We start from the raw sequence: 27406 nt of genomic DNA, 5'->3' as shown, positions 1-27406 counted from the left end.
GTATAAAACTGTGTTTGGAAGCAAATGGTGTTCTGATTAAATATTGATGTTACTGTGATGTGATTAAAGAAGGTTTGTGCTCACTTGAAATATATTTTATTTTCGGATGAAATTTTCATATTTACAATTTTAAAGATTTTTCAATTCTCAATAATTGTGACTCAAACTGTATAAGGTTTTTACAATTTACGTAAAAAGTAATTACATTTTACCGCAATTTGAGATGATTACAAATTACGTCAAAATTATTACAATTTGCTGCAAGTATTACAATTTACCTTTTTATAACAATTTACATCATAACAGGCTTCAAATTTTCTAAATCCAAAACAAACTGTATTCAGTTTTGTCGTGAATATTAACTTCACAAGGATCCAGATTTATTTTTAGATGGTACTCCTATCAAGGTAGTAGAGGAGGCCAAATTCCTGGGCCTCATATTTGACCGTCATCTCACATTCTTACCACACATTAAATATCTCAAGGCAAAGTGCCTAATGGTTCTCGACTTGTTAAAAGTCGTTTCAAATTCCGAGTGGGGAGGGGATCAGACTACCCTCCTTCACTTGTACAGATCATTAATACGCTCCAAACTAGACTATGGTTCCATTGTCTATGGTGGAGCCTGCAAAAGCAATTTAGAAAAATTGGACACTATACACCATCAAGGCCTAAGACTCTGTCTTGGAGCTTTAAGGACCTCTCCTGTGGACATTTGTATGTGGAGGCAGATGAACCTTCACTCGAACTGTGCTGCATTAAACATTCACTGCAATATATCACTCAATTGCACTCAAATAAATCTCATCCAGCATACATTTGTGTTTTCTACCCTCAGTATGAAAACCTGTTTCAAAATCTATCAAACCTGAATCCACCACTTGGAATCAGAATTCAACCACACATCACTGCACCTAAAATAGATCTAAATATCATATCACCTTACCGTCTTCTGTCTTCTCCTCCCTGGCAGATGGTGAAGCCAGAAGTAGACCTCACTCTAACCAATCTACCAATACCAATTCTTTGGTATATCAACAATCATATAACCAATTACACTCCAAATATAATTCTCACAGGTCCATTTTTACAGACGGGTCCAAGGATAGTTGCAATGTGGCAAGTGCCACCATCATTGGATCTAGAAATGTCTCCTCAAGAATCCCAGATTTTAGTTCAATTTTTACTGCTGAGGCCAAAGCTATCCTAACAGCTTTGACCTATATTCAACAACAAAACCAATCTAAAAATGTCATCATCTTCTCTGATTCGTTATCTTGCCTTCAGGCACTTAAAAGTGTCTCACCACATCACCCTATTATCCATGACATTATAGAACTTTATAATGTTCTTTCCACTGGCCAATGTGACATCGTCTTTTGTTGGTTACCAAGTCATGTCGGCATAACAGGTAACTCAAAAGCCGATGCTGCAGCTAAAGTACCTCTTGACAAACTGTTATCTCCACTTCTTATCCCGTACATTGATTTCAAACCAACCATCAAATCGTATAATCGGTATCTCACGCAAAAGAGGTGGGACACCAAAGTAGGAAGCAATAAACTACACGAATTGCAACCAACAGTCAGTCATACCTACTTGGGTTGTCAGTCAAGACATGACGAGGTCGTTTTACGACGATGTCGTATTGGCAACAGTCGGTTTACACACGAATATCTGCTTAATACAGATGAGGACGAACAAGTGTATTCATAGTGATGAAAGGTTCACCGTCAAGCATATATTGCTTGACTGTGTGGACTTTGCAATCGCAAGGGATTCACATTATCAAAGTGTGTACCTACAAGATCTCTTTTCCCGTGTCAGCGGGCATCTCATCATAAATTACTTGAAAGAAATTGGTCTGTATGATAAATTTTAAATATGTATGTGAATAATTAAATGCTTGTTTTTAACTTTGGTGTGATGCTACTATTAACAGACATTATTGGAGGCTCTGTCCAGGAGGTTAAAGTACCGTAAAAATATTGCGCCCCTGCGTGACATGTAATCCTATCATAATCAATGTAACTATCATCAACCAGTGTTTTTTAAGCCAACTCATTGAGGAGTATTTTGTAATATTGGCTAGCATTGTGCACAACCACCAGTGGCTAAAGTGATGACATAAATCCTGCTGGGGTATCATGCAGGAAGCAGAAGTACTGTAAATACCCATGATCCCAAGCGAGGTTGCCTAGCTTTGGTAACTGGTGGCCTAAAGCCCGTGTTTTAAAACTGTATATATAATATTGCTCAAATATGTTTCATGAATTGTTTCTAAATATAGTATGCTCAAATATGTTTTACAACTTGTTTTTAAACAAAACTTTGCATCAAAGACTAAATTGTAAATATATTAACTTGGTCTCGTCGCTATATGGCTGAGATAATGAGTGAGTGAGTGAGTTAAATTTTAACTCACTCACTCACACAATGCTTTAAATCATAAGTCCCAAGCACGAATATCTGATGGCACACAAGTACAGTAGCGTGTATGACCACCACGTGCGTTGACAACTGCCACACAACGCCTCCGCATGGACCTTGTGATGCTTGTGAACACATGAAGACGACGCCATTGTTGCTGCAAAATAGTGCCAAGATCTTGCAAATTCTGTGGTTGGTTCTGGAGAGTGCGCAGACTTCTGGCAAGAGCATTCCAGACGTGTTCGATGGGACTGAGGTCGGGAGACCTTGACGGCCCGTTCATGACGTTGACTCCCGCATTCTGAAGGAAATTCCTTGTCACAATAGCTGTGTGGTGTCTGGCATTGTCGTGTTGGAAGATCAAACCGGGTCCATGTGCTGCCATAACAGGCAGAAGTTCTGTGCCAGTACCTGGTCGCGGTAGGCAGTAGCGTTAAGGTTGCCCCGGGTGACAGGAAGCCGGGAACGTGAATTGCCACAGAAAGCACCCCACAACATGACACTTCAACCTCGAAATATGTCACTTTCCTGTACACAACACTGGGCGTAACGTTCATGACGGCGCCTCCACATCCTCGCTCTACCATCAAGCAAATCGAAGAGTCCATTGTAAGTGTCGCTGTTCCCACAATTGACGTTTAACGTCTGTGTAATTGAGTCAGAATCGGCCCGCAGTATGGCTGTCGTGCGTGAAGGTGAGCAGTTCTCAGACGGTTTCGAACAGTTTGTGCACTCAGTCTACCCCTAAAACAGTCCATTTCTGGTTGATGTAGCCGTCAAAAATCGGTTACAGAGGTGATGTCACACGTGGTCGACCTGGCCGAGGGCGATCAACGGTGGTACCCGTTTGCTGTAGACGCGTCTGTAAATCATAAACAGTCCGTCGACTACAACCCATCGTCCTTGCGACTTCAGCTACGGACGTTCCATCTGCAACATGCCGATGGCACGTTTATGTTGCACATTTGAAAGGCGTGGCATGACAAATGGCCGTAAAGACTTTTCTTTTCTTGTGTTTTTCTTTATTTGTTAATGATTGCTAACAAGTATGGCTGAAAACACGTGCGGTATTATGGCCACGTGACCAGTTGCACGTGAAAAAACACTTTTGACACTATGGTGCTGTGCACATGATTTTGATCGATTCACCTGCACAAAAACGGGTGTTATCTGAAGACAATACGTGGCCATTACTGTTTAAATACACAATAAGGACCCACAATGATAACTGGTCAAAATGTTATAATTTTAGGATTGTGAAGTTTATAATTTGGTTCAGTTTATGTCCCGCTATGTCACATCTATCTACCTGTGATGGGTAAGCAGTGCATATCACTTTTGGCTTTGATGACTTTGGATATTGTTGGAAAGCCAACAAGACAACTTCAGTTGAATGTTCTTTAATTTGGTTAAACCGTGTGATGAAATAAGAACGTTGCAACACTATTTATACCATGTAAACGTCCTTTGAGACAGCGACTTCAGCAGAAAAAACGTGACACCAACAAAGCGTAGACTAATGATGCTCTGGAAAAGACCGTAAATTTTGACGATCTAATTTGTTTGACCCATATGCTTATTATGATAATGTTCATACCTTATCTGCACCCGTGAAGATCCGGGGTAGAATAGGTCTTCAGCAATCCATGCTTGCCGTAAAAGGCGACTGTGCTTGTCGTAAAAGGCGACTAACGGGATCGGGTGGTCAGGCTCGCTGATTTGGTTGAAGCATGTCATCGATCCAAATTGCGGGGATCGATGTTCATGATGTAAATCAGTGGATTGTCTGGTCCAGACTCGATTATTTACAGACCCCCGTCATATAGATGGAATATTGCTGAGTGCGGCGTTGAACAACAACCAAACAAACAAACAATCATACCTTATCTGAACTTTTTACCATAGTTTCTTATCACTTGATTTTAGCGTATTTAAAGGAAATCAGACTCTATGATAAAATATGGATTTTTAAATGAACAGTCAGTCTTTTATCTATGCATGTGATACATGACAGATTTTAGTGATTTGCAACATCACTTTTATTATATTGGTAGATATATGATTACACAAAAGACATTTCTCGCCGCGAATAGCTACAAAATTGCTGATGTGGCGTTAAGCAACATTCACTCACTCACTCACATATGCTTATTACAGCTTTCGGACGATGTACGGAAGTTCCCGGTTTGAGGGAACGATGTTTTTTTATCAAACAAAGCATGGAAGTGGTCATAAATTTACATTCTACGGAAACTGGCACATTCTAAATATGCTGCTCTTGCGCTCCTTGCCTGAGCGTTCGTAGTATGTGCAGTGTGGTTCCAAACTTTTACATTCATCTGACAGGATATTCTATCCTTGCCATATCAACACTTGCACTCTGATCCACTGACAGGGATAAAGGACTCGATTAAAACCAAATTGATTGAAATTTACGTTGGCATTCTATTTCCCTTTTCAAGTTTTCATAAATATCATTTGTGGAGGTGTCCAAGAACTGCGAATACTTTAGAGCAATAAAGAGCCTGCTTCTTGAGCTTGTGAAAGCGAAGTAACAAAGTCATATTGCCATTAACGCTAATCCTGACGATCAGTATTGTTCTTCAGCAACCCATGCTAGTCGCAAGAGGCGACTGAAGGGATAAGATGGCCGGGCTTGCTGACTTGGTTGATGCATGTCATCGTATCCCAATTTCGTATATCGAAGCTCATGATGTCAATCACTGGATTATCTGTTCCAGATTTGATTATTTACAGATCGCCGTCATATAGCTGGGATATTTCTGAGTGCGGCAGTTAAACAAAAGACAAATAAACAAAACTTACCTAAACAGCACACCTGACCAATTGGACACGTGAAAGCGGGAACTACTCCTGCGGCATTACAGTTGCTAACACATGAGAATCCGGTTGATGGGCATGCTGAAATAGTGAAAAGAAATTAAGAACAAATCTAATCGTCGGTTATTGTCGTTAATCATGTCTGTTTTTCACAAAACAGATAAATTGGAAAAAGCATGGCTCAAACCATCTAATACAATCAATGTAACAAAAACATGCTTCACTTGAACCCTTCAGAGTAATATAATTGCAGACCGACCACTTCATGTTCTTGTTAAGGGCATGAAATAATTTTGAAAAGTACAGTCTGTTCCCAAATCATAGAAAGAACATAACCTGTCGTCAGATTTTACAAGAAAAATGATAATTTCAAGGAAATAAGATAGTGGCGAGTTGGGTCTTCACACCACACTGAAGTTATCTCTAGTCGTGTCCGCAGGAGCGTAGGAGCTGACACTTACGGGCAATGGAACAGATGTCTTCAGAATGACGAGCACACGGTTTTACCACTTGCCAACCTACTACGCTGGATGTGAAGCTTACTAATCAATATTTGGGCTCCCGCCAAAGGAGAACACGATGCAATACTTCAGGTGAGACAATAATGACTCACTATCGACCGCGAATGACATACAAACTTCTAGCTTGTCTAGCTTGTCCAAACATCTTTTTAATGTCTCTTTGGCTAATGCAGTTACTTCCAAGAAGATGCAGCACCGTATCATTACCTTGACCATCTACTCGTGTGAGACATAATATCAGAAGAAGACAGCATATTTGAGAAACTGCCATTTCGAGATTCGGCATGCGTCCGCTCTTGAACAAGTACAGATTTCGTCTGCTATGTTTTTGCCTTTTAAATCATAAATATGCATAAAATGTTTACTTCCCCTAAGGCACCGTATGATCTTATCGATGACAGGTGACAAATATAATCCGTCATCTTTCAGTTCACTTACTATTTTGTGTAATTATCACGTATTAATGTTTTATCTTTGTGGTCTGATGACTTTGACGAGAAAATAAATACAGCTCCCCATGGCCCCAATATCTGACTTAGAATCATTTCTTGCAAGGGGATGATTACACAACACTTGTGTATTGTGAGCAATGTCCGGCCCGATCGGGGAACTCTTATATACAATAATCAAATCACCGGATCTATTCTGACCCGGAATAAACACGGGGGCAATAGAGAACAACTACTGACAAGGGACTATGGGGTAGGGGGTTGTGGTTTTATGTACAGGGGCCGATTTTCACAATGTGACTGAGGGAGTTTTAACGTCGCATCGGCATTATTTCAGCCATATGAGGATTTTCCTCATAAACTACTTGAAAGAAATTGGTCTGTTTAATGAATTTTGAATACATGTATGTATGTGATTTATTAAATGTTTGTTTTTTAACTTTGGTGTGATGCTACTATTAACAGACATTTTTGAAGGCTCTGTCCAGGAGGTTAAAGTACCGTAAAAATATTGCCCCCATGTGTGACACGTAATCCTATCATAATCAATGTAACTATCATCAACCAGTGTTTTTAAGCCACTTCATGATCATTGATGAGTATTTTTAAATATTGGCTAGCATTGTGCACAACCACCAGTGGCTAAAGTGATGACGTAAATCCTGCTGGGATATCATGCAGGAGGCAGAGGTACTGTAAGTCCCCATGATCCCCAGTGAGGTGGCCTAGCTTTGGTTACTGGTGGCCTACAGCCCGTGTTTTAAAACTCCATATATAATACTGTTATACTCAAATATGTTTCATGAATTGTTTCTAAATATAGTATGCTCAAATATGTTTCACATCTTGTTTTTAAACAAAACTTTGCATTAATGACTAAATTGTAAATATATTAACTTGGTCTCGTCGCTTTGTGACTGAGATAATGCCGATTCGACGTTAAATTTTAACTCACTCACTCACTACACCATGTAAATGTCCTTAGTTGAACGAGTCTCTGTGTAATAATGGTGCTTATTAAATGGCATAATCATTCATTCGAGCGGGACAGATTTCGTCATACGGTTCATTATATCATTTGTCAGGAAAGGTTCAACGTCAAGCATATATTGCAATTGCAAGGGATTCACATAATCAAACAGTGAATCCGAAAAAAATTCTTTTCCGTGTAAGCGGACAGCTCATCCTAAACTTCTTGTGTCATATTTTTTATCCCCCGCCAGGCCAGAATGCCCGAAGGAGGATTATGTCGTGGCGCAGTCCGTCCGTCCGTACGTCTGTCTGTCCGTCCGTCTGTCCGTCCCACTGAGGGTACTAAGCTTGTGAAATCAACTCCTCCTCCAGTTTCCAGAGAATATCCCACAAGATGGGATACACACAAGATGTCGACATGTTGATGATACGCATATTGCAGTCCCGTTTCATTCCGACAAAGTTTGACAGAGTTGCCCCTGTTTTACGGAGCTTCATTTGACTCGTTAAATAAATTCATGCGGGGAATGTTGTGCTCTCAGAGCACTCTTGTTAGATATGTATTTGAAAATAACTAATTTCTTGGTTTTAAGTTTGGTATGATGCTTTACAAAGATTGTTGAAGGCTCTGCCCAGGAGCTGGGGAGTATACAACCCAATCTGCCTGTGAAGAGCTAGACGGTTGAAAGACACATTACCATTTCAACCTACCGGGTACCCATCACTGGTGGGTGAACAGAGGCACATTTCGAACAAAGTCACTTGCCCAAAGAGACACCACATGTGGTGTGGGGCAGGAATAAAGCCCTAGGAACTCTCAGTAGTCAAGCTGCTTAACGTGGTCACCAATCCAGCTACTCTCCGCGACCGATGTTGCTTAACTTCACCTATGTGCCCTGTGCACAGGACCACGTGCCACCACACTTAAAGTACTGCATAATTATTGTCCCCCCCGTGTGACACGTAATTGCCTTCATAATCGATGTAACTATCATCATCTAGTGTTTTAGGCCAACTCATTGCTGAGTACTTCCTAATATTTGCTAGTATTGTGCACAACCACCCCCAGCTAAAGCGATGACATAAATCCTGGCTGGAGTACTGTGCAGGAAACTGAGGCAAGCAAATCTTTGGTTACTGGAGGCATATACACCGCTTTTAAAGCGATACTGGCCTATAATTTAAAGGATCAGTGTGATCCCAACCAGGTTTCGGAATTGGAATGATAACAGCATTCCACCATGACGAAGGGAAATTACCAGTTGTCAAGATATTATCAAATATGTTTAATAGTGTTGCAAAACAGGGGTAAATATTTAAGCAACTGATTGTGGATACTATCAGCACCTGTAGCAGTATCATGAGCTTGTCCTAAGGCAGTATTTAGCTCATGAATGGAAAAAAACTTCATTATAATCTTCACCATTGTCAGAGTTAAAATTCATTTTCTTTCTTTCTTGTTGGTCTTTAAAATTCTGAAAGTAGGTACATAATTAGATGATGACGAATGTTTAGCTTAAGTTTCTCCTAATTTATTGGCTATATCAGATTTATCAGTTAGTAATGTGTCACCCTCTTTAAGATGGTGAACACTAGATTTGGAACCTTTACCTTTTATTCTTTGAACCATATTCCAAACCTTAGACATTGGTGTACGTGAATTTATTTTAGAAACATAGTTCCGCCAAGATTAACGTTTATTTTGTTTGAACGTTCAACGAGCTTTTGCATTTAAAATTATACATTTATTTAACTTATGGACAGTTGGGGGATGACAGAAATACTTCTGTGCCTTTTTCCTAGATTTCCTGGCTTGTTTACAGTCAGTGTTAAACCATGGTTTTCGTATATGTGGATTTGCAGAGGATTTTGGTGTACATTCATCAGCAATTTCTTTTAAAACGTCAGAAAAATCCTGAATAAGATCAGCAACATCACTGAAACACTCAGGAATTAGCTAATTTGTGGATAATGATTTAAACATAGACCGGTTAGCCTTGGTAAACTTCCATCTAGTTGAAGGTGGATTATCAGATGGATTGATTGCTTTAATGACATTTGGGAAATGGTCACTTCCACTATGATCATTGTACATGTGTACTGACTATTCACATTCGTTGAGTAGATTGGAGTGAGTTAATGACAATTCTAGAGAAGTGTAGGTGCCAGTTGCAGGATGTAGGAAAGTGTTTGAATCATCATTAAATATGCAGATGTCATTATCAGAGTGGAAATCCTCAATTACATTGTATTTTACGTTTCGTGTTAGTGTTTGTACTACCCCAGAGTGGGTTGTGGCCATTTAGATCACCTTTGATTACACGGGGCTTAGGGAGTTCATCATATAGCCCTTGAAGATCAGACTGCTCGAGAGCGGATGTAGGTGGATTATACAATGAGCAGAGTGTAAAATCAACCTTCAAAGTGAGTCGAACTGCAACAGCTTGGAGATTAGTTTTAAGCATAACAGGGCTATGGATAACATCATGTCTCACAATGATTGACGAACCTCCAGTGGCCCTATCACCCGGAGGAGAAAAAAATGATATGCCTTGAACTGATGTAAGTTAGAATTTTCTGTCTGTTTTACATAGTTTTCCTGCAGACTGAATGCTAAAGGTTTCAAATCCTGGACTAATAGCTGCAATTAATTAAAATAAGTCATCGGTCGTCTACAATTCCACTGCAAAATATTATTGGAATACACTATCTTTTTAGGGGATTGATTGGGGATCTACCCCGCACTTTTTTAGGGCCCTTGGACGGGTGTGTTCTGACACATCCATGTCCTCGAAATGTCCTCTAAATTTATTGAATATTTTGATTTCATTTTCTGACCCCTTTGAGGCTCTGCCACTTTGATATTTCTTTGAAGATTCCGACCGTGGTTTGCTTTTGCTTTTAACTATTTGTTTGACAATTGTTTCCGTTTGATGTTTTCAAAACGACTGACATGTTGATTGTACCTGTGTGAGAAATGAGTTCTGTATCACAAGATGATTGAATTTGAGACGTATTGGGAGCTGTCTATGGCATGTGACGGATGCATACGTTGCTTTAAGTTCAGGATTTTGGAGAAGTTTTTTAGCACCAGTAAAACTGATGTTTCTGGTGAATTTAATTTTGTTTAGTTCCAACTGGCATTTCCATACGGGACAATCCTTTGAGAAAGACGATGGCTTCCGGCACAGTTGGCGCACTTTTTATGGTTACTGTCACAATCTTTTGTTGCATGTGTCTTCTCGCCACAGTGAGCACCTGTAAGAGACAATGTGCAAGTATTGACACCATGGCCACACATTTGGCATTTAAAACATCTGAGGGGATTGGGAATGCTGCAATATCTTGCCTTTAATGATTTTGGAGCAGAAGGAGATGAAAATGAGAACAGGTACGTATTGGTTGGAGAGGTTACATTGTTTTTTTACGGGCTGTGAAGCGTTTGACGAAGGTAACACCTTGGTCTTTTATTTCTGAGACGATAACAATGTCAGCCATGTCAGTAAACAATCGATCTCGGTCACTAACAATTTCTTTTACTGGTGTTTAGTGTTCGGCATGCAGAGACTGAAACCGGGACGCCGATAAAAGATTCCGTTGACATGAGGTTTGTTGCTTGCTGCCTTCTACAACACTCAATTAACAATACGCCTGAACGCAAGCATTTAATGTTTTTGACGTCACCTGCAATGCCATAGATATACATTATAGAAACCCGTATATACCCTTAGATACTGCGTAAGGGCTCAACTATAAAGGTGTTTTATCTTAAGTCTCAATCACAATGAAAAGTGGCCAGTAATCAATCGATTTGGACGGTCGCTGTTCATCATCAACTTCAAATGGACATTTTGGCTTTTTAGGGGGTTTTGTAATCCATGTTCAATTGTTATTGCTTCGTTACCTTAGCTCCCCACCCACCATGGAGTGTCATAAGGACGATGCTAATAACAAGCGGATCTTCACCAAGGATGCACGGGTGATATACTCAAGCAGAATAATTAAATCAGTCACTATTCCACCAGATTGGCCCATGAGCCACCGCCTTCTGGGCATTGGACTTGAGGCAAATTTCATAATTGAAATACATATATTTGTAACACACACATTTGAAACTAAGACATCAGTTGTAATAATAAGTGCAAAACATCAAGTAAAGTATAATTCCGAAATATAATTTGTGCAAATATCATTTTGAATGCACAGGGCTCGGCATGACCAGCCGATTGATAGGACCGGGCACATCCTACCAAGCCGAAGTTAAGATCAAAGTGGTGTATTGGGCAAAGGAATGCTATTCCTGGAACCAGTGCCCTCAACCACTAGACTCCCGTCCTCTGCCAACACAGGGGTGCAACCCACGACAAATAGATTGTCCAATTTAGTCGCCTCGTACGACAAGTAATGGGATGCTGAGGACATGTTCTACCCGGGGTCCACACGGGGAAGAGCTATTAGCGTTTCCCAGCACTCACCACGGGGAGGTTGCTCTTCACTAGTGCCACCCGTTTCAGATGTGTCGGATTTGGTATCAAAAGTCTTAGAATTTGGAGAGCTTTCCATCATGCATTTAAATCAATTGATATTTGACAAGTTTTACATGTGTCAGTAATAGGGGTACTAGCTTGGTAGAGTACTTCATCGCATCATCAAATATATTCCATTATATCTTAGATCTAGCTGTTCACGCTGGACCGGATTCTGATCATCTACCAGTTTCATGTCAGCTAAAACCTCCCTGTATTTCCCATAGTGCGCCATATCACAGGCAGACTGATCTTGATTCTGAAACAATACTTATGTTCAAATGGCAAGATTACGGTATTTATGAGTTTAAAAGTCGATTAAACTCTGATATGGGCAGACATATAGTTAATGATTTTCTTGATGCTGTACATACGAATGTAAACGCAGCGACTGCTAAAATTGTCGAATTACTCCAATATCCTGGCGATCACTTTAAAGTTATAAATAGAAATAAATCTCATTATAGAGTGAGACAACCGCCTTGGTTTGACTGTGAATGTTTATGTGCCAAGAGAAAGAAATATATATGTTTAGATATTATAAGGAACTACAGATTTGGAGAAAATTTAGAAAAATACCTGACAGCAAAGAGGATATACCGTAAATCGTGTTAAGAAAAGAAAAAAAAGCTTTTAAAATGTCTGTCGTACACGAGATTGAATCTGTTGTACAGTCAAACGACTGTAAAATGTTCTGGAGAAAAATCGAATACTTGCTGCTCTCTAACAGTGTTCACAACACTGTATCTGAGTGGTACAACTACTTCACAAAATTGCTAAATATCAAAGATAAAGAATCTCATACTGATTGTGATATATATGTGAAAGAGTTTATTACCAAACATGGTTGTGTTAACTGTGACTATTGTAATACTACAGATATACTGTCCGACGTCATTACTGACGATGTAAGAAGGGCAGCTATTAGAAGTTTAAAGTCTGAAAAAGCACCTTATTGAAAAACGCTCTTTCCATTGTGTCATATTTAATTATATACTTTATTATTCTGTATTTGATCGTGGCGAATTTCCAGATGAGTGGAATATAGGAATAATTGTCCCACTGTATAAAATCGTGAAGGTCGAAATCCGGATAATTACAGGGGAATTTCGCTTCAAATATTGTTGGTAGAATTTTTACTTCACTACTGGAACTGAGAACTCGAAACTTGGTCGAGGTTAATGATATGCTACACGAAGCACAAGCGGGATTTAGAAATGATTATTCCACCATTGATCAAAGTTTTGTTCTACAATCCCTGTGTCAGAAATATCTTAGAAGATCAAACCGCAGGTTTTATGCCTGAAAAACACTTGACTATGTAGATAGAAATAAGTTGGTATATGCGTTATTAAATAGGGAGGTTTAAGGTAAAATGTTTATCATCATAAGAAATATGTATGAAAATATAAAAGCATATGTAAGGGTTGAAGGTGTGAAACCAAGCCTTTTTAACACAAGTGGTGTTAGACAAGGATACATATTAAGTCCTGTTCTTTGTATTCTTTTTATAGAGGAGTTTGTAAGTGATTTGAGATTCTTGAGCTAAGAGGCATATTTGTGATTATTTTGATGAAATCATGTTATTATTATTTACTGATGATGTCACTCATATTGATGATTGTGTAATTGGACTGCAGAGAAAACTAGATGCTTTAGACTCTTATTGTGACAAGCAGGGCCTTGAAGTTAATTTAGATTAGACAACAGTCATAGTTTTCAGAAAGGATTGTTATCTGAGGAAAACTGAGAAATTGTATATAGCTTCGCAAATTGAAATTGTATCATATTTCAAATACCTTGGTAAAAGAACATCAATAAATGCAATTCTAGGAGAGCTGGGAAGAACATCATTGTATTTACACTATTACAGTCGTTGTATTAAGTATTTGCTTCAACTACTTAGATTACATGAAACAAGATATCCGTATGCCTGTTACCATATGTTAAAGGCATCTGACGAAAATGGTCAAACTAACTGGGTTTCTTACATAAGACAATTATTGTTTCAAACTGGGTTTTCATATGTGTGGTTGTCTCAGGATTGTGGCAATATGAAATGCTTCATGGTGATAGTCAAACAACGATGTAAAGATATAGAATTCCAAAACTGGCATTACAAAATCACCAATTCTTCTTTCCTTGATGTTTATTCATCTTATAAATCACTACTCGAACCAGAAAAATATGTCTACTTTAGCATGTGATCATGAAAGAGATCTTCTAAGAGATTTATGTAAAGTCCGTTGTTTAAGCCATAATCTAAATGTACAGAAAACTCGATTTAATACAACCACAGAGTCGTCGTTTAGTTTATGTATGAAATGTAACCACTATTTAAAAGAATACCATTTTTGTGAATTTGGCCCTTTTATTATAAGTAGTAGAGAACATTTAATTCCAAAATGTTAACATGTGCAACCATCTGTTAACAAAAATATCAGTCTTCTATCCACCAGAAATGATTGTTATTAAAAACCTGTCCATATATTTAAAAAGACATTTACTTATGTAAATACAAATGTAAGCAATCTTAACGTTTGTTGTAAGAACATTTGTGCATGTACATAGCATATGTTATTCTTGTAAATGAACTCTGGGCCATGTGGCTTTCATTCATGAATAAAATTCTTCTTCTTCTTCTTCCTCTTCTTACCTTAACTGAACTATTGAAATCTGACACCAATCAACTTTAACATCAATAAGAATATGATCAGTTAAGAAGCGAAAATGATACTTACAAATGTTGTTTTACTGATGGATCCAAGGATAGTGATGATGTTGCCAGCGCCACTATCGTTCGATCCAGAACTTTATCAACTAGATCACCAGATAACTCGTCCATTTTCACAGCTGAATCAAAGGACATTTTAACAGCTGTAAAATATATAAATAAACAGTCTAAACATATGGGGATTTCATTTTTTTTTAGACTCGCTGTCCTGTCTCCAGGTATTAAAAAATACATCGTTTCAACGTCCAATTTTACTTTACCATCACTGAATTACATAATAGTCTTGCTACGGGCCAATACGACGACATCGTCAATTGATGGTTACCCAGCCCTGTTAGGATCATTGGTAACACAATGACTGATGCTGCTGCTGCTAAGGCAGCACTCAACAAATCTGTGACACCACCCAATAGTGATCATACACCTGTTTTTAGATGTTACATCAGAGATCTAATACAGAAGAAATGGGACACCCAAGTGGGTATAAATAAAATACATGCAATAAGAGCAAATATCGGTTATACCTACATGTACTTGGGTTGTCAGTCCAGATTTGAATAGTTCCTTTTAAGACAATGTCGTATTGGCCATTTTTGATGTACTCATGAATATCTATGTAAAGGTGGGAATCCTCCATTCTGCATCCCTTGTGATGAAAGAATCACGGTCAAACATGTCCTGTTTGACTGCATTGATTTTTCAATCACAAGGGATCAATATTTTAAAGTTTCAGCCATCAAGGATCTTGTAAAACAGGTAATTTCTCATTTTATTCTTGTTTTTTTTTTTTTTAAATGAAATGGGTCATAAATTTTGATAACTATGTATTGTAACTAAATAAATTCCCTTTTACAATTGGTAGAATGAATCAGTAACTGAGATTGTTAGTGGCTATTTCCTCGTAGGGGGTGTTAAACTAGTGTTACATTACTGTACCCCTGAGAGGGTATGTTGATTGGTTGGTTGGCTGGTAGTTTAACGCCGCACTCAGCAATATTCCAGCTATATGACGGCGATCTGTAAATTATCGAGTCTGGACCCGACAATCCAGTAATTGATATCATGAGCATCGATCTACGCAACTGGGATCAACGACTGCATCAACCAAGTCAGCGAGCCTAACAACCTGATCACGTTAGTCCCTTTTTACAAAGATATATAGCAGTGAGAAAATACAAGAGAATTTTCGAAAGTTGAAATGTAATTAAGCAGCTGGAACAGATTATGTAATAAGTGAAATGTTTCAATGTTCAGGTATTATTCCGTATTCACTTCTAGTGTTCTATTCTCTATATAATAACGGTTTTGTTTCTTTTGAATCGTCAAAAGCAAATATTGTGCCATAGAAAGGGTGATATGGATAAATGTTGATAACTATCGACGAATATCTGTACATTGTTCATCAAATTATATTGCATGATTCTTAGAGACAGATTACGGTGTTGGTTTGATGCAATGGGAAACATGAAGAACAGCCTCGATTTAGAGCTGGGGAAACATTTATGAAGAACAGGCTCGATTGAGGGTTGGAGAAACATTTACAGGCTGGAACATTTCTGGGTACAGAAATGGAAATATTCCTTATACTTTTTGCTGACGTTGTTTTCTCTAATGCGTTAATAGGTCTTCAAAGTCAAATCAACATTTTGACAGAATTATTGTGACAAGTGGTCATTGTTTCCGTAAATCTAAAAGAATATGTCTTGTTCTTCATATACTAGCTTGGTCTCGTCGCTATATGGCTGAAATAATGCCGATGCGACGTTAAATTTTAACTCACTCACTCACTCACTTCAAAACGGTGGGAAATGATCAAAAATAGAGAAATGGATATACAAAGATAGAAATATAGAGGTTGTTTCATCTTATACTTTGCTTGGAATACTGTTTACTCTGACTTTGATTTGGAATCTGATAAAAATAAGAAAGTGATGTCAATCCTGCAACATTTGTTAAAATATACTCTGCACAAAAAAGAAACCAAAAGAAGTGCCGACATCCATTCAAAATCAATCTAAAAAACGAATTGGTCCTTTCGAGATGGATAGGGAATTATTTGTATGGAAAGAAGGAGGTACTGCAGAAATTTGGTGAAAGTCGTAAAAACACAATTACGTTCGAGCCTTGCACCGAAACTAACATAACATAACATAACATAAGCACGTGCAACATCACTTGTTGGGGCCAAAACGTTTGGATTTCATTTGCATGCCATCACAATATTACAGAAAGTGAACAGCGAAAACATGCCACGACTAAAGGAAGCCGAGCGCAACATCGCCATCGGCCGACTGCAAACAGGAGAATCATCTTCATGTGTAGCCAGGTTTTTCCACGTAGCACCAGGCATCATTGAAAGACTGTGGAATTGTTATCAGACACACAGGACAACACGTGAACTTCCCAGATCCGGTCGAACACGTAACACTACTACAGCACTTACGTGAAAGTCCCCGTTGGGACCCGGGGAAAATAAACAAGAATGTGTCATCAGCACCCCATTGCTGGTCGTTAAAGGCGATCAAAGTGGGCAGCCTGTTTGCCGTGGGCTGCGACCCTGTGTTGGCAGACGAAGGGATTCTGGTGGTTGAGGGCGATGGAGCCGGCAATAGTGTTCCTTAGTCTAACACACAACTTCGACCCTAAATTTGCCTTGACGGGCGGTTGAATGGGCTGGTCATGTCATGCCCTGTGCATACAATCTTTCGCACAATCGTGTGGTGTATAAAAATGAATGTATTCAAAATTTTGTAAATATATGTATGAATCTATCAAACTTGCTTAAATCCCTATGCCAATAAGGCCGTGACACATGGGCCAATCTGATGATGCTGTCCCCATTCTGTATGTCTCCACTCTATTGTCATGGGCAGAACCAAACTGACCTTTAATTTGGTAGATAGTTATAGCTTTGCATGTCAAATTTGCTTGAATATACCACCCCTTTATCCTCGGTCTTTGCAGCTTGGAGCACATTGAATGTGACAATACCTCGTCAGACGAGAATACACCAATTCGATCTGACTATTGGCCACGTTTTTTTAGTAACTGAAGCATGTGACAAAAAACCAATCAAGCTACATCCATTTGAATCTCTAAAGGTATCTCTGGTATCTGCGGAGAGGTTTCAAATGTCAATAAACTTTGTTCCGGTTCTCTCCTTGTAGAGTGTGCAAAGAAACCGCAATCCGTCATTCTACTCAACTTAAAAGAATTTGTCAACATCAAGGTTGCTGTTTCTAAGCATCACACACTGAACTCATGTGAGTGAATTGGTCAACATTTGATTACTATGGTACCTGGAGACGAATAACCTCCTGAGTGACATCCAGTGTGGTTTCCGAAAAAACAGAAGTACCTTTGACCATTTGGTGCATTTAGAACTGTTCACAACATACTGTATCAATCTTTTTCGATCCAGAGGAGGCATATGATTCAAAGTGGAAACATGGTATTTTAAAAGATTTGCATGAATTTGGACTGAGGGGCAGATTACCTCAGTTTATATTTCAATATATTAAACAACAGACAATTTCAAGTACATGTGGGCTCTACCCGGTCTGATCATTTCGATCAAGATCAGGGCGTCCCTCATGGCAGCATACTATCGGTCACACTTTTCAACATCAAAATTAATAGTCTCACAAAAGTATTAAACAATAACGTTGAATGTTGACATTTTGTGGACGATTTCAACATTTCTTGTCGTAGTAAGGATATGAATACAACAGAAAGACAGCTACAGCTCTGTCTTAACAAAATTCAAAAATGAGCAAACGAAAACGGCTTCAAATTTTCTAAATCCAAAACAAACTGTATTCACTTTTTGCCGTAAATAACAACCTCACAAGGATCCAGATTTATTTTTAGATGGTACTCCTATCAAGGTAGTAGAGGAGGCCAAATTCCTGGGCCTCTTATTTGATAGTCATCTCACATTCTTTCCACACATTAAATATCTCAGGGCAAAGTGCCTGAAGGGTCTCGACTTGTTAAAAGTCGTTTCAGATTCCGAGTGAGGACCGCCCTCCTTTACTTGTACAGATCATTAATACGCTCCAAACTAGACTATGGTTCCATTGCCTATGGAGTAGCCTGCAAAAGCAATTTAGAAAAATTGGACACTATACACCATCAAGGCCTAAGACTCTTGTCTTGGAGCTTTAAGGACCTCTCCTGTGGACATTTCTATGTGGAGGCTGATGAATCTGCACTCGAACTGCGCCGCATTAAACTTTCACTGCAATTCATCACTAAATTGCACTCAAATAAATCTCATCCAGCATACAATTGTGTTTTCCACCCTCAGTATGAAAACCTGTTTCGAAAGCTATCAAACCTGGTTCCACCACTTGGGTGAATGAGTGAGTTAAAATTTAACGTCGCATTGGCATTATTTCAGCCATATAGCGACGAGAATAATATAGCGACGAGTTAATATATTTACAATTTTGTCATTAATGCAAAGTTTGGTTTAAAAACAAGTTGTAAAACATATTTGAGCATACTATATTTAGAAACAATTCATGAAACATATTTGAGCATAACAATAATATATACAGTTTTAAAACACGGGCTATAGGCCACCAGTAACCAAAGCTAGGCCACCTCACTGGGGATCATGGAGACTTACAATACCTCTGCTTCCTGCATGATACCTCAGCAGGATTTACGTCATCACTTTAGCCACTGGTGGTTGTGCACAATGCTAGCCAATATTTAAAAATACTCCTCAATGAGTTGGCTTAAACACACTGGTTGATGATAGTTACATTGATTATGATAGGATTACGTGTCACGCATGGGGGCATTATTTTAAGGGCACTTTAACCTCCTGGATAGAACCTTTAATAATGTCTGTTAACAGTGGCATGACACCAAACTTAGAATCAACCTTTTAATTATTCACATACATATTTAAATTTATTATACAGACCAATTTCTTTCAAGTAATTTATGATGAGATGCCCGCTGACTCGGGAAAAGAGATCTTGTAGATACACACTTTGATAATGTGAATCCCTTGCTATTGCAAAGTCCACACAGTCAGGCAATATATGCTTGACGGTGAACCTTTCATCACAAGGGATACACTTAGGAGGTTCGTCCTCATCTGTCTTAAGCAGATATTCGTGTGTAAACCGACCTCGTCATGTCTTGACTGACAACCCAAGTAGGTATGACCGATTGTTGGTTTCAATTCGTGTAGTTTATTGCTTCCTACTTGGGTGTCCCACTTCTTTTGCGTGAGATCCCGAGTATAAGATTTGATAGTTGGTTTGAAATCACTGTACGGGATACGAAGTGGAGATAACGGTTTGTCAAGAGCTGCTTTAGCTGCAGCATCGGCTTTAGAGTTACCTGTTATGCCTACATGACTTGGTAACCAGCAAAAGACGATGTCACATTGGCCAGGGGAAAGATCATCATAGAGTTCTGAAATGTCAAGGATAATAGGGTGATGTGGTGAGACACTTTTAAGTGCTTGAAGGCAAGATAACGTAATTGGAGAAGATGATGTATGTTTTACATTGGTTTTGTTGTTTAATGTAGGTCAAAGCTGTTAGGATAGCTTTGGCCTCAGCAGTAAAAATTGAACTAAACTCTGGGATTCTGGAGGAGACAGTTCTGGAACCAACGATGGTGGCACTTGCAACTTTGCCACCATCCTTGGACCCGTCTGTAAAAATGAACCTGTGGGAATTATATTTGGAGCGTAATTGGTTATACGATTGTTGATATACCAAAGGATTGGTATCCGACTTTTTTAGATTGGTGAGAGTGAGGTCTACTTCTGGCTTCATCATCTGCCAGGGAGGAGAAGACAGAAGACTGTGGGGTGATATGATATTGAAATCTATTTTAGGTGCAGTGATGTGTGGTTGAATTCTGATCCAAAGTGGTGGAACCAGGTTAGATAGATTTCGAAACAGGTTTACATATTGAGGGTGGAAAACACAATTGCACTCTGGGTTAGATTTATTTGAGTGCAATTTAGTTATATATTGCAGTGAAAGTTAAATGCGATGCAGTTCGAGTGATGGTTCATCTGCCTCCACATATAAACTGTCCACGGGAGAGGTCCTAAAAGCTCCAAGACAGAGTCTTAGGCCTTGATGGTGTATAGTGTCCAATTTTTCTAAATTGCTTTTGCAGGATCCATCATAGACAATGGAACCATAGTCTAGTTTGGAGCGTATTAATGATCTGTACAAGTGAAGGAGGGTGGTCTGATCCCCTCCCAACTCGGAATTTGAAACGACTTTTAACAAGTCGAGAGCCGTCAGGCACTTTGCCTTGAGATATTTAATGTGTGGTAAGAATGTGAGATGACGGTCAAATATGAGGGCCCAGGAATTTGGCCTCCTCTACTACCTTGATAGGAGTACCATCTAAAAATAAATCTGGATCCTTGTGAGGTTGTTATTTACGGCAAAAAGTGAATACAGTTTGTTTTGGATTTAGAAAATTTGAAGCCGTTTTCGTTGGCCCATTTTTGAATTTTGTTAAGACAGAGCTGTAGCTGTCTTTCTATTGTATTCATATTCTAACCACGACAAGAAATGTTGAAATCGTCCACAAAAAGGGAACCATCAACGCTATTATTTAATACTTTAGTGAGACTATTAATTTTGATGCTGAAAAGGGTGACTGATAGTATGCTGCCTTGAGGGATGCCCTGATCTCGATCGAAACGATGAGACAGGGTAGAGCCCACATGTACTTGAAATTGTCTGTTGTTTAAAAATTGAGATATGAACTGAGGTAATCTGCCCCTCAATCCAAATTCATGCAAATCTTTTAAAATACCATGTTTCCACGTTGTATCATATGCTTTCTCTAGATCGAAAAAGATTGATACAGTATGTTGTTTGTTGACAATGGAATTTTTGATAAACGATTCTAAACGCACCAAATGGTCAATGGTACTTCTGTTTTTTCGGAAACCACACTGGATGTCACTCAGGACGTTGGTTATTGGTCTCCAGGTACCAGACTAATCGATTGTTGACCATGCACTCCATGGTTTTACAAACGCAGCTAGTTAATGATATTGGACGGTAGTTGGATGAATCTGTATGATCCTGTCCTGGCTTTGAAATAGGAATAATAATAGCATTGTGCCACGAAGAAGGGAAATTTCCGGTTGTCCATATTTCATCAAATATAAACAGAGGTGGACACATACGCTAGTGATTTGAAAATTGACATGTTGGCATGTTCATGTTTTTCATGAAATCACGCATCTTCTGAAGTCAGTATGGCAAATTAAACCATTTGAACACTTACAGGAGTCTTTCATCTGCTGCAAACCGAGATTGTTTCAGATTTGGTAAAAACATAACTTTGCATTAAGTCTTATTCAATGTCACAGGAACTTTTGTTGTTCAGTATAGTAAAAAGGTTTAATCTTTTAAAAACAAACTTGGTATTTTGCTGTTGGCGAGTCTGGTAATGTCCATCGCTCTGCCTGCACTTTTATTTCACGTTGCAAATGATGGTAGTGGCCATTGTAGCATATGTGATCAGAAACTTCTAGGGTTTATAATACAAAACTATGTATTTCTGTTTTGCTTCACCCGCCTTGTATAAACCGTTGTTATTCCTAATTCGATGATGACGATGATGTGATCTACCCTTCCAACAGAGATGCTAATAACCCAGTAAACACAGGGGGTCCAGGCAACGTTGCATACGTAGGTTACTATTTGGTTACTATGTAGACGCTCAGTAATATTACAAGAACGTTCCTGTGGAACCATGCAACTTCTGTGCAACGTTCGACTTATTGGCTGCTTAAAAACGTTGTAGCAATATTACGACAACGTCACGCTGCTTAAACAAAGTAACGTTCTTACAACGTTGTGGGCACGTCCTTTTGGTAGCTGGTAACACTTGCAGTCTTCCCTTTCAGACCTTTGTCATGCATTAGACTAATGGCTTTTAATGTTATAGTTTTTTAACTAATCTTATTGATACTAACTCACAATATCGTTTATTCGTTTTTGAAATATTATGGGGTTGAAGTTTGTATGTAAATATACCAACTTGCGTGTCAACACAATATATATTTGCATCAATATAATAATAGAATGACTTCAAATCACAACATTTATATATGCTTGTACTGAAATATACTTGACATCACATTAACACTTCGAAAAAATAATCATTAGACGCTATTCCTAACACCACCATGAACATTTTATGCGTGGGGACGTCTATCTAGCTTCCAGATTGTAGATATAATACCTTCGGATAATCAACTTCAACTATTCAGGACACAGTGCTCTCTCTCTCTCTCTCTCTCTCTCTCTCTCTCTCTCTCTCTCTCTCTCTCTCTCTCTCTCTCTCTCTCTCTCTCTCTCTCTCTCTCTCCTACATACATACATACATACATACATACATACATACATACATACATACATAATACATACATACATACATACATACATACCACACATGCACCCACCCACCGGGCCACTTTCGTTCAGCCCGAAGACTGGTTCCCCATTGTAACCACCGTGGTGTTATCATTGAAATACTACCCAAAGCCACGTAAAACCCAATCAAACAAACATAACACACGTGCAAGCGTACGCACAGGCAGTCACTTGACAGCTGTTCATGCACTCACATTTTTGGACATTTCTAAAGTGAGTGAGTGAGTTAATGCTTCACGTCACATCCGCAATATTTTAGCCATATCGTGACGATCATTTCTAAAGCCAGGAACCATGGCAATTTGTATAATTATGCATACGTTAACACATGCCTATAAATGCGTGTCACCTCCAACCCTCATCCCGAACACACTGATGAATATTTGCACCAATTTAGACATGTTTAGACAAGTCATAATTCAACGTAGTCACTTTTCAACGCGAGGCCCGGTTCACTATTTAACGACTTGGTAAGATCACAGGGTCACTTTTCAACTGAGACCGGGTATGTTTTCAAAGTTGAATAATGACTCCGGGGTCACTTTTCAACGCGGGTCCATTTTCAATGTCACACCGGCCTATTTGAAGCGATTGGCGACGACAGGTTTCGCCTGATTGCAGCGAAACGTCATCACATCGTCACTGCCAAACTCTCAGTGAGGACATTCCGAACGCCAGTGGCGCTAACGATTCTAGTCAGACAGTACGTAATCGTCCCCGAGAGGCTGTCTCCAGGCACAGAGGGCATGCATTTCCCACTGACCCGACGTCACAGGCAGGCACGTTTGGCTTGGGCTGAAAATCACGTCATTTGGTCAGACCAGGACTTTTCAGTGATGAAGCGATATGCTGTCTAGACGTCACAGATCGTTGCGCGCGAGTGTGGCGTAGACAAGGAGGACGATTTCAGGATTCAAACGAAGCCGAAAATGACTGTCATTAAGGCGGCTCAGTCATGATTAGGGTGGTATTAGTAGAGATGGAAGAACCGATCTCCATGCCCTACAGTGGGGCACGATGACAGGTGTGCTACAAGGTTGAGATGCCTACTTAGTGCATGAAATGCGGGCATGGAGTGGAAAGCCGGCGAAACATATGGAAAGTGCTGCAAATCAGGCAACAATGCTCTTACAACAATCTGCCCCTGGCAGCCATCCCAACACTTATTGGAAGCATGAGACGGCAGTGTCGGGCTTTAATCGCATCACGTGGCTGACATACGCTCTACTGAGAGCTGTTGTGTCTTTTTGGACGAAATTATTTTCGCGATTTTTTTTACATTCAAATATTTGACATGTTTTTTGTTGACATTATGTGGCTTATGACCAAGGACTTAATTAACCATGTCTTCAAACAATATCGTCTTCGGCTATTTCAACAGATGCACACAACTTGAAGTGGTGATCCTTAGCAAACTACTTTCTAATCTGTTATTACCATTTTCTTCTGTGTTTGTACTTAGGTGATCACTAAGAATGTATACATAATACTGAAAGAGCCACATAGTGGTAAAGCACAGATTAATACATATTTTTATAACGTTATGATGTTGTTTTGCTTTACAGTGACACCTGTTACAAACATTGCGGTTCGGGACCTACCTCCAACCGGAATCTTTACGGATTTATAACTAAAATACAATTGTACTGTTGTGTCTTACCCTACACCTGGCCTAGTGCTGTGGGCAAATTTTGAGTAGTTTGATAGCGAATGAGTTAAGTCTTCCGTTAATAAATACTGATAACCTCTCAAATCGAATAGAAAATACAGATATTGGCGTTTTTTTACTCATACAGGCGAAGTGTTTGTGTATTTGTTTGCCGCACTCAGCAATATTCCAGCTATATGAACGTGACCGGAAATGACAACCCAGTGACTGATATCATGAGCATCGATCAACGCAATTGGGATACGATGACATGCATCAACCAAATTAGCGAGCCTGACCACCTGATCCCGTTATGACAAGCATAGGTTTCTGAAGACTACCCCGGGTCTTCATGGGTATGATACGCAACCAAACCTTATCGTGTATTGTTACTTCTCTTGGTGAGATATATTTGATGATATGTACGTACCCAAGATTGTTTTTCGTGAAGGACTATCTCCCGAATCTGAACTGTATCCATGGTCAGAGACCACGAACAGAAATATGATTTTGGTTAGGGATGATCTCATGGCTGAGATTTCAGGAAGTAAGGTTATGTTAACTCACTATCTTGGAATTACCGTATTTAATCTGCAACAGCGGGTCTATTGAGACGCTTTGAGTTATCCTGAAACTTGGCATATCCGTTGCTCATGCGCTTCACTGATGCCTTTTGCCCTAAATGGTGCAGGTCTCAAACATTTAGCACTTTGGTGAAACCTACGAGCACTGGTATGGTGCTTACAAATCTAGAAACATAACTGGGGTGAACTGCCATTCGAACCCATAATCATAGGTTTCTGTCGTGCCCAAGGGACGCGCTCTGCAAAGCGAATTGAGTCGCCTTAGACGACTGGGCCACCTCTATCCCTGTCCCAAGATATGCTAGAAAAAATGTTTTTGTCCCATAAAACGACATATAAATGTTTCACAGATTATTGCTTTTCAAATATCGCGTAACTACCGATCTACTTACCTAAGTTTGAAGTATTTCAATCAGAAGGAGTACTATCGACCATAGACATAGTGAGTTAAAAGAGTTAAAATTTAACCTGGCATCGGCATTATATCAGCCATATTTCTACGAGACCAAGTTCATATATTCACAATTGAGTCATTTATGCAAAGTTATATTAACAAGCAATGTATGAAATATGTTTGAGCATTTGTATCATGTATACAGTTTTTAAACGCGGGCTATAGGCAACCAGTAACCAAAGCAAGGCCACACCGCTGGGGATCATGGGTACTTACAGTACCTACACTACTGCCTAAAACGCATGTGACACGGGTGCTCAACGGGTTGCACACGGGTCGAGCACCCGTTCAACACGCGTGTGCAACCCGTTGAGCACGCGCGAGACACTCGTTGCACATGCGTGTGCCATGCGTGTAACACGGGACCTGATTTCAGTTGAAGTTGGAAAATATATCAAATGCATAGTGAGATAAATCAAAACAGTGAGATGTGAATCTTGAGTTAATGAGCGGCCATTGACCTGTGTTCAGCAGACCACGAACACAAGGTCGGCCCGTCTTAATTAGTGTTCGGTTGCTGGACTTTTATGGCATGAACCATTCCACTAGGGTCCAGCCTAGCCATTGTGGCTACCCGACAGTAGAACAGTAGTGAGTTTAGAAGCGAGTTTATTTCTAGGGGAATCCACGATTGTCGCGGTTTGGTAAATGCTCGCCATTAATGAAGTGATTGTTTGTGGATGGCGGACATATACGTTTTAGGTTTTGCCGACATGAGTCATTCATTGCAGATATAACGTTTTTCGTTCGCCAAATCTATGCTTTAGATAGTACAATTATGATAGAACTGTCATCGCTACTTATGTCTTATTATTTCACGCAGGAACATGTCCCATTTTCCCACACCCCACTTTCTGTTTGGTATTTTGTAAGAATTATTAAGAGAAATTTTTGTGTTGGACTTAACATTTATCACTAATTCTAAAAGGATATTGGAAATGAATATGAACAGCCATGTTGTCTCACTGTTGATAGAATTTTAGATCTTCACAATCACCGGGTGTGACCATGTAGACAGAATCTCGTTTTTGTGACGTGACAAGATGGCCGACACAGGTGTGCATTGAATCTGCTCGCCAATTGTTTTACCCTGAAGTACTTTTATACTAGTACTCTGGGCCTCATCTCACTTATAATGGATCATCAAACGACCAGTTATGCCTAAGCAACCTTCAAACAAAAAAACAGATCGTAAAAGAAAGAAGAAAGCAAATTCGTCGGACACAAGTATCAACACAGGAGACACGCCGTCTAGTATACGGGTACCCGACATGGACACATACAGCACAGTGAGACAAGCCCTCGAGACAGTGTACAGTCCTCACCCACACCGGCATATGTATTGAACACTACCAGGTCCGTTACACCATTATCCAAGTCCATTCCCGTCTCCTCAAATACCCCTACCCACGAGCCCTGATAATTCAGCCATAACGGCGAAGCTTGAACACATGGACTAAAAGTTATCGAAACTTGATGCAATAGAAGCTGAAGTGTTGTCTATCAAAACAAACATTTCAAGACTTGAAAGTCCAAGAAATCGAAATATTGAAAACTAGAATGAATGACGTTAAAAAATCTAGCAAGTTTGTGGGGGACAGTTTTGATGAATGGACAAAAGATAAGGCTGATATTTTCTGTGATGTGAAGGCTTTAAGTGAAAAGGTCAGTGTTTGTGCGCCACAATTAGCAGATCTGAAGCAGGAGAATATTGTTCTAAAAGAAGCTCTAATTGATTAAAGGTGTCGTTCCATGAGGGACAATTTGATCTTTGATAACATACCTGAAACTGAACCAGAGGCT

At 39.4% G+C, this 27406-nt stretch overlaps 1 protein-coding gene across 1 annotated transcript in view; it reads right to left on the bottom strand.

The window, feature by feature from the left end:
• LOC139448804 (uncharacterized) overlaps nt 1–6078 on the bottom strand; it is a 92362-nt gene extending 86284 nt beyond the window's left edge. Inside the window, exons 1-2 of the mRNA XM_071230334.1 lie at nt 6000–6078; nt 5257–5352 (exon numbers count right to left, since the gene is read on the bottom strand). Coding sequence (XP_071086435.1) covers nt 5257–5352; nt 6000–6078 — 175 coding nt within the window. The remainder of the gene's footprint in view (nt 1–5256; nt 5353–5999) is intronic.
• Between the last annotated feature and the right edge of the window lie 21328 nt (nt 6079–27406).

This window comes from Haliotis cracherodii, unplaced genomic scaffold (assembly GCF_022045235.1).
Source record: "Haliotis cracherodii isolate W230 unplaced genomic scaffold, xgHalCrac1.p SCAF_7, whole genome shotgun sequence".
NCBI classification, from domain to species: domain Eukaryota; kingdom Metazoa; phylum Mollusca; class Gastropoda; order Lepetellida; family Haliotidae; genus Haliotis; species Haliotis cracherodii.
The sequence above is the reverse complement of the archived record's forward strand: the minus strand, read 5'-3'. Positions and strand labels throughout refer to the sequence as shown.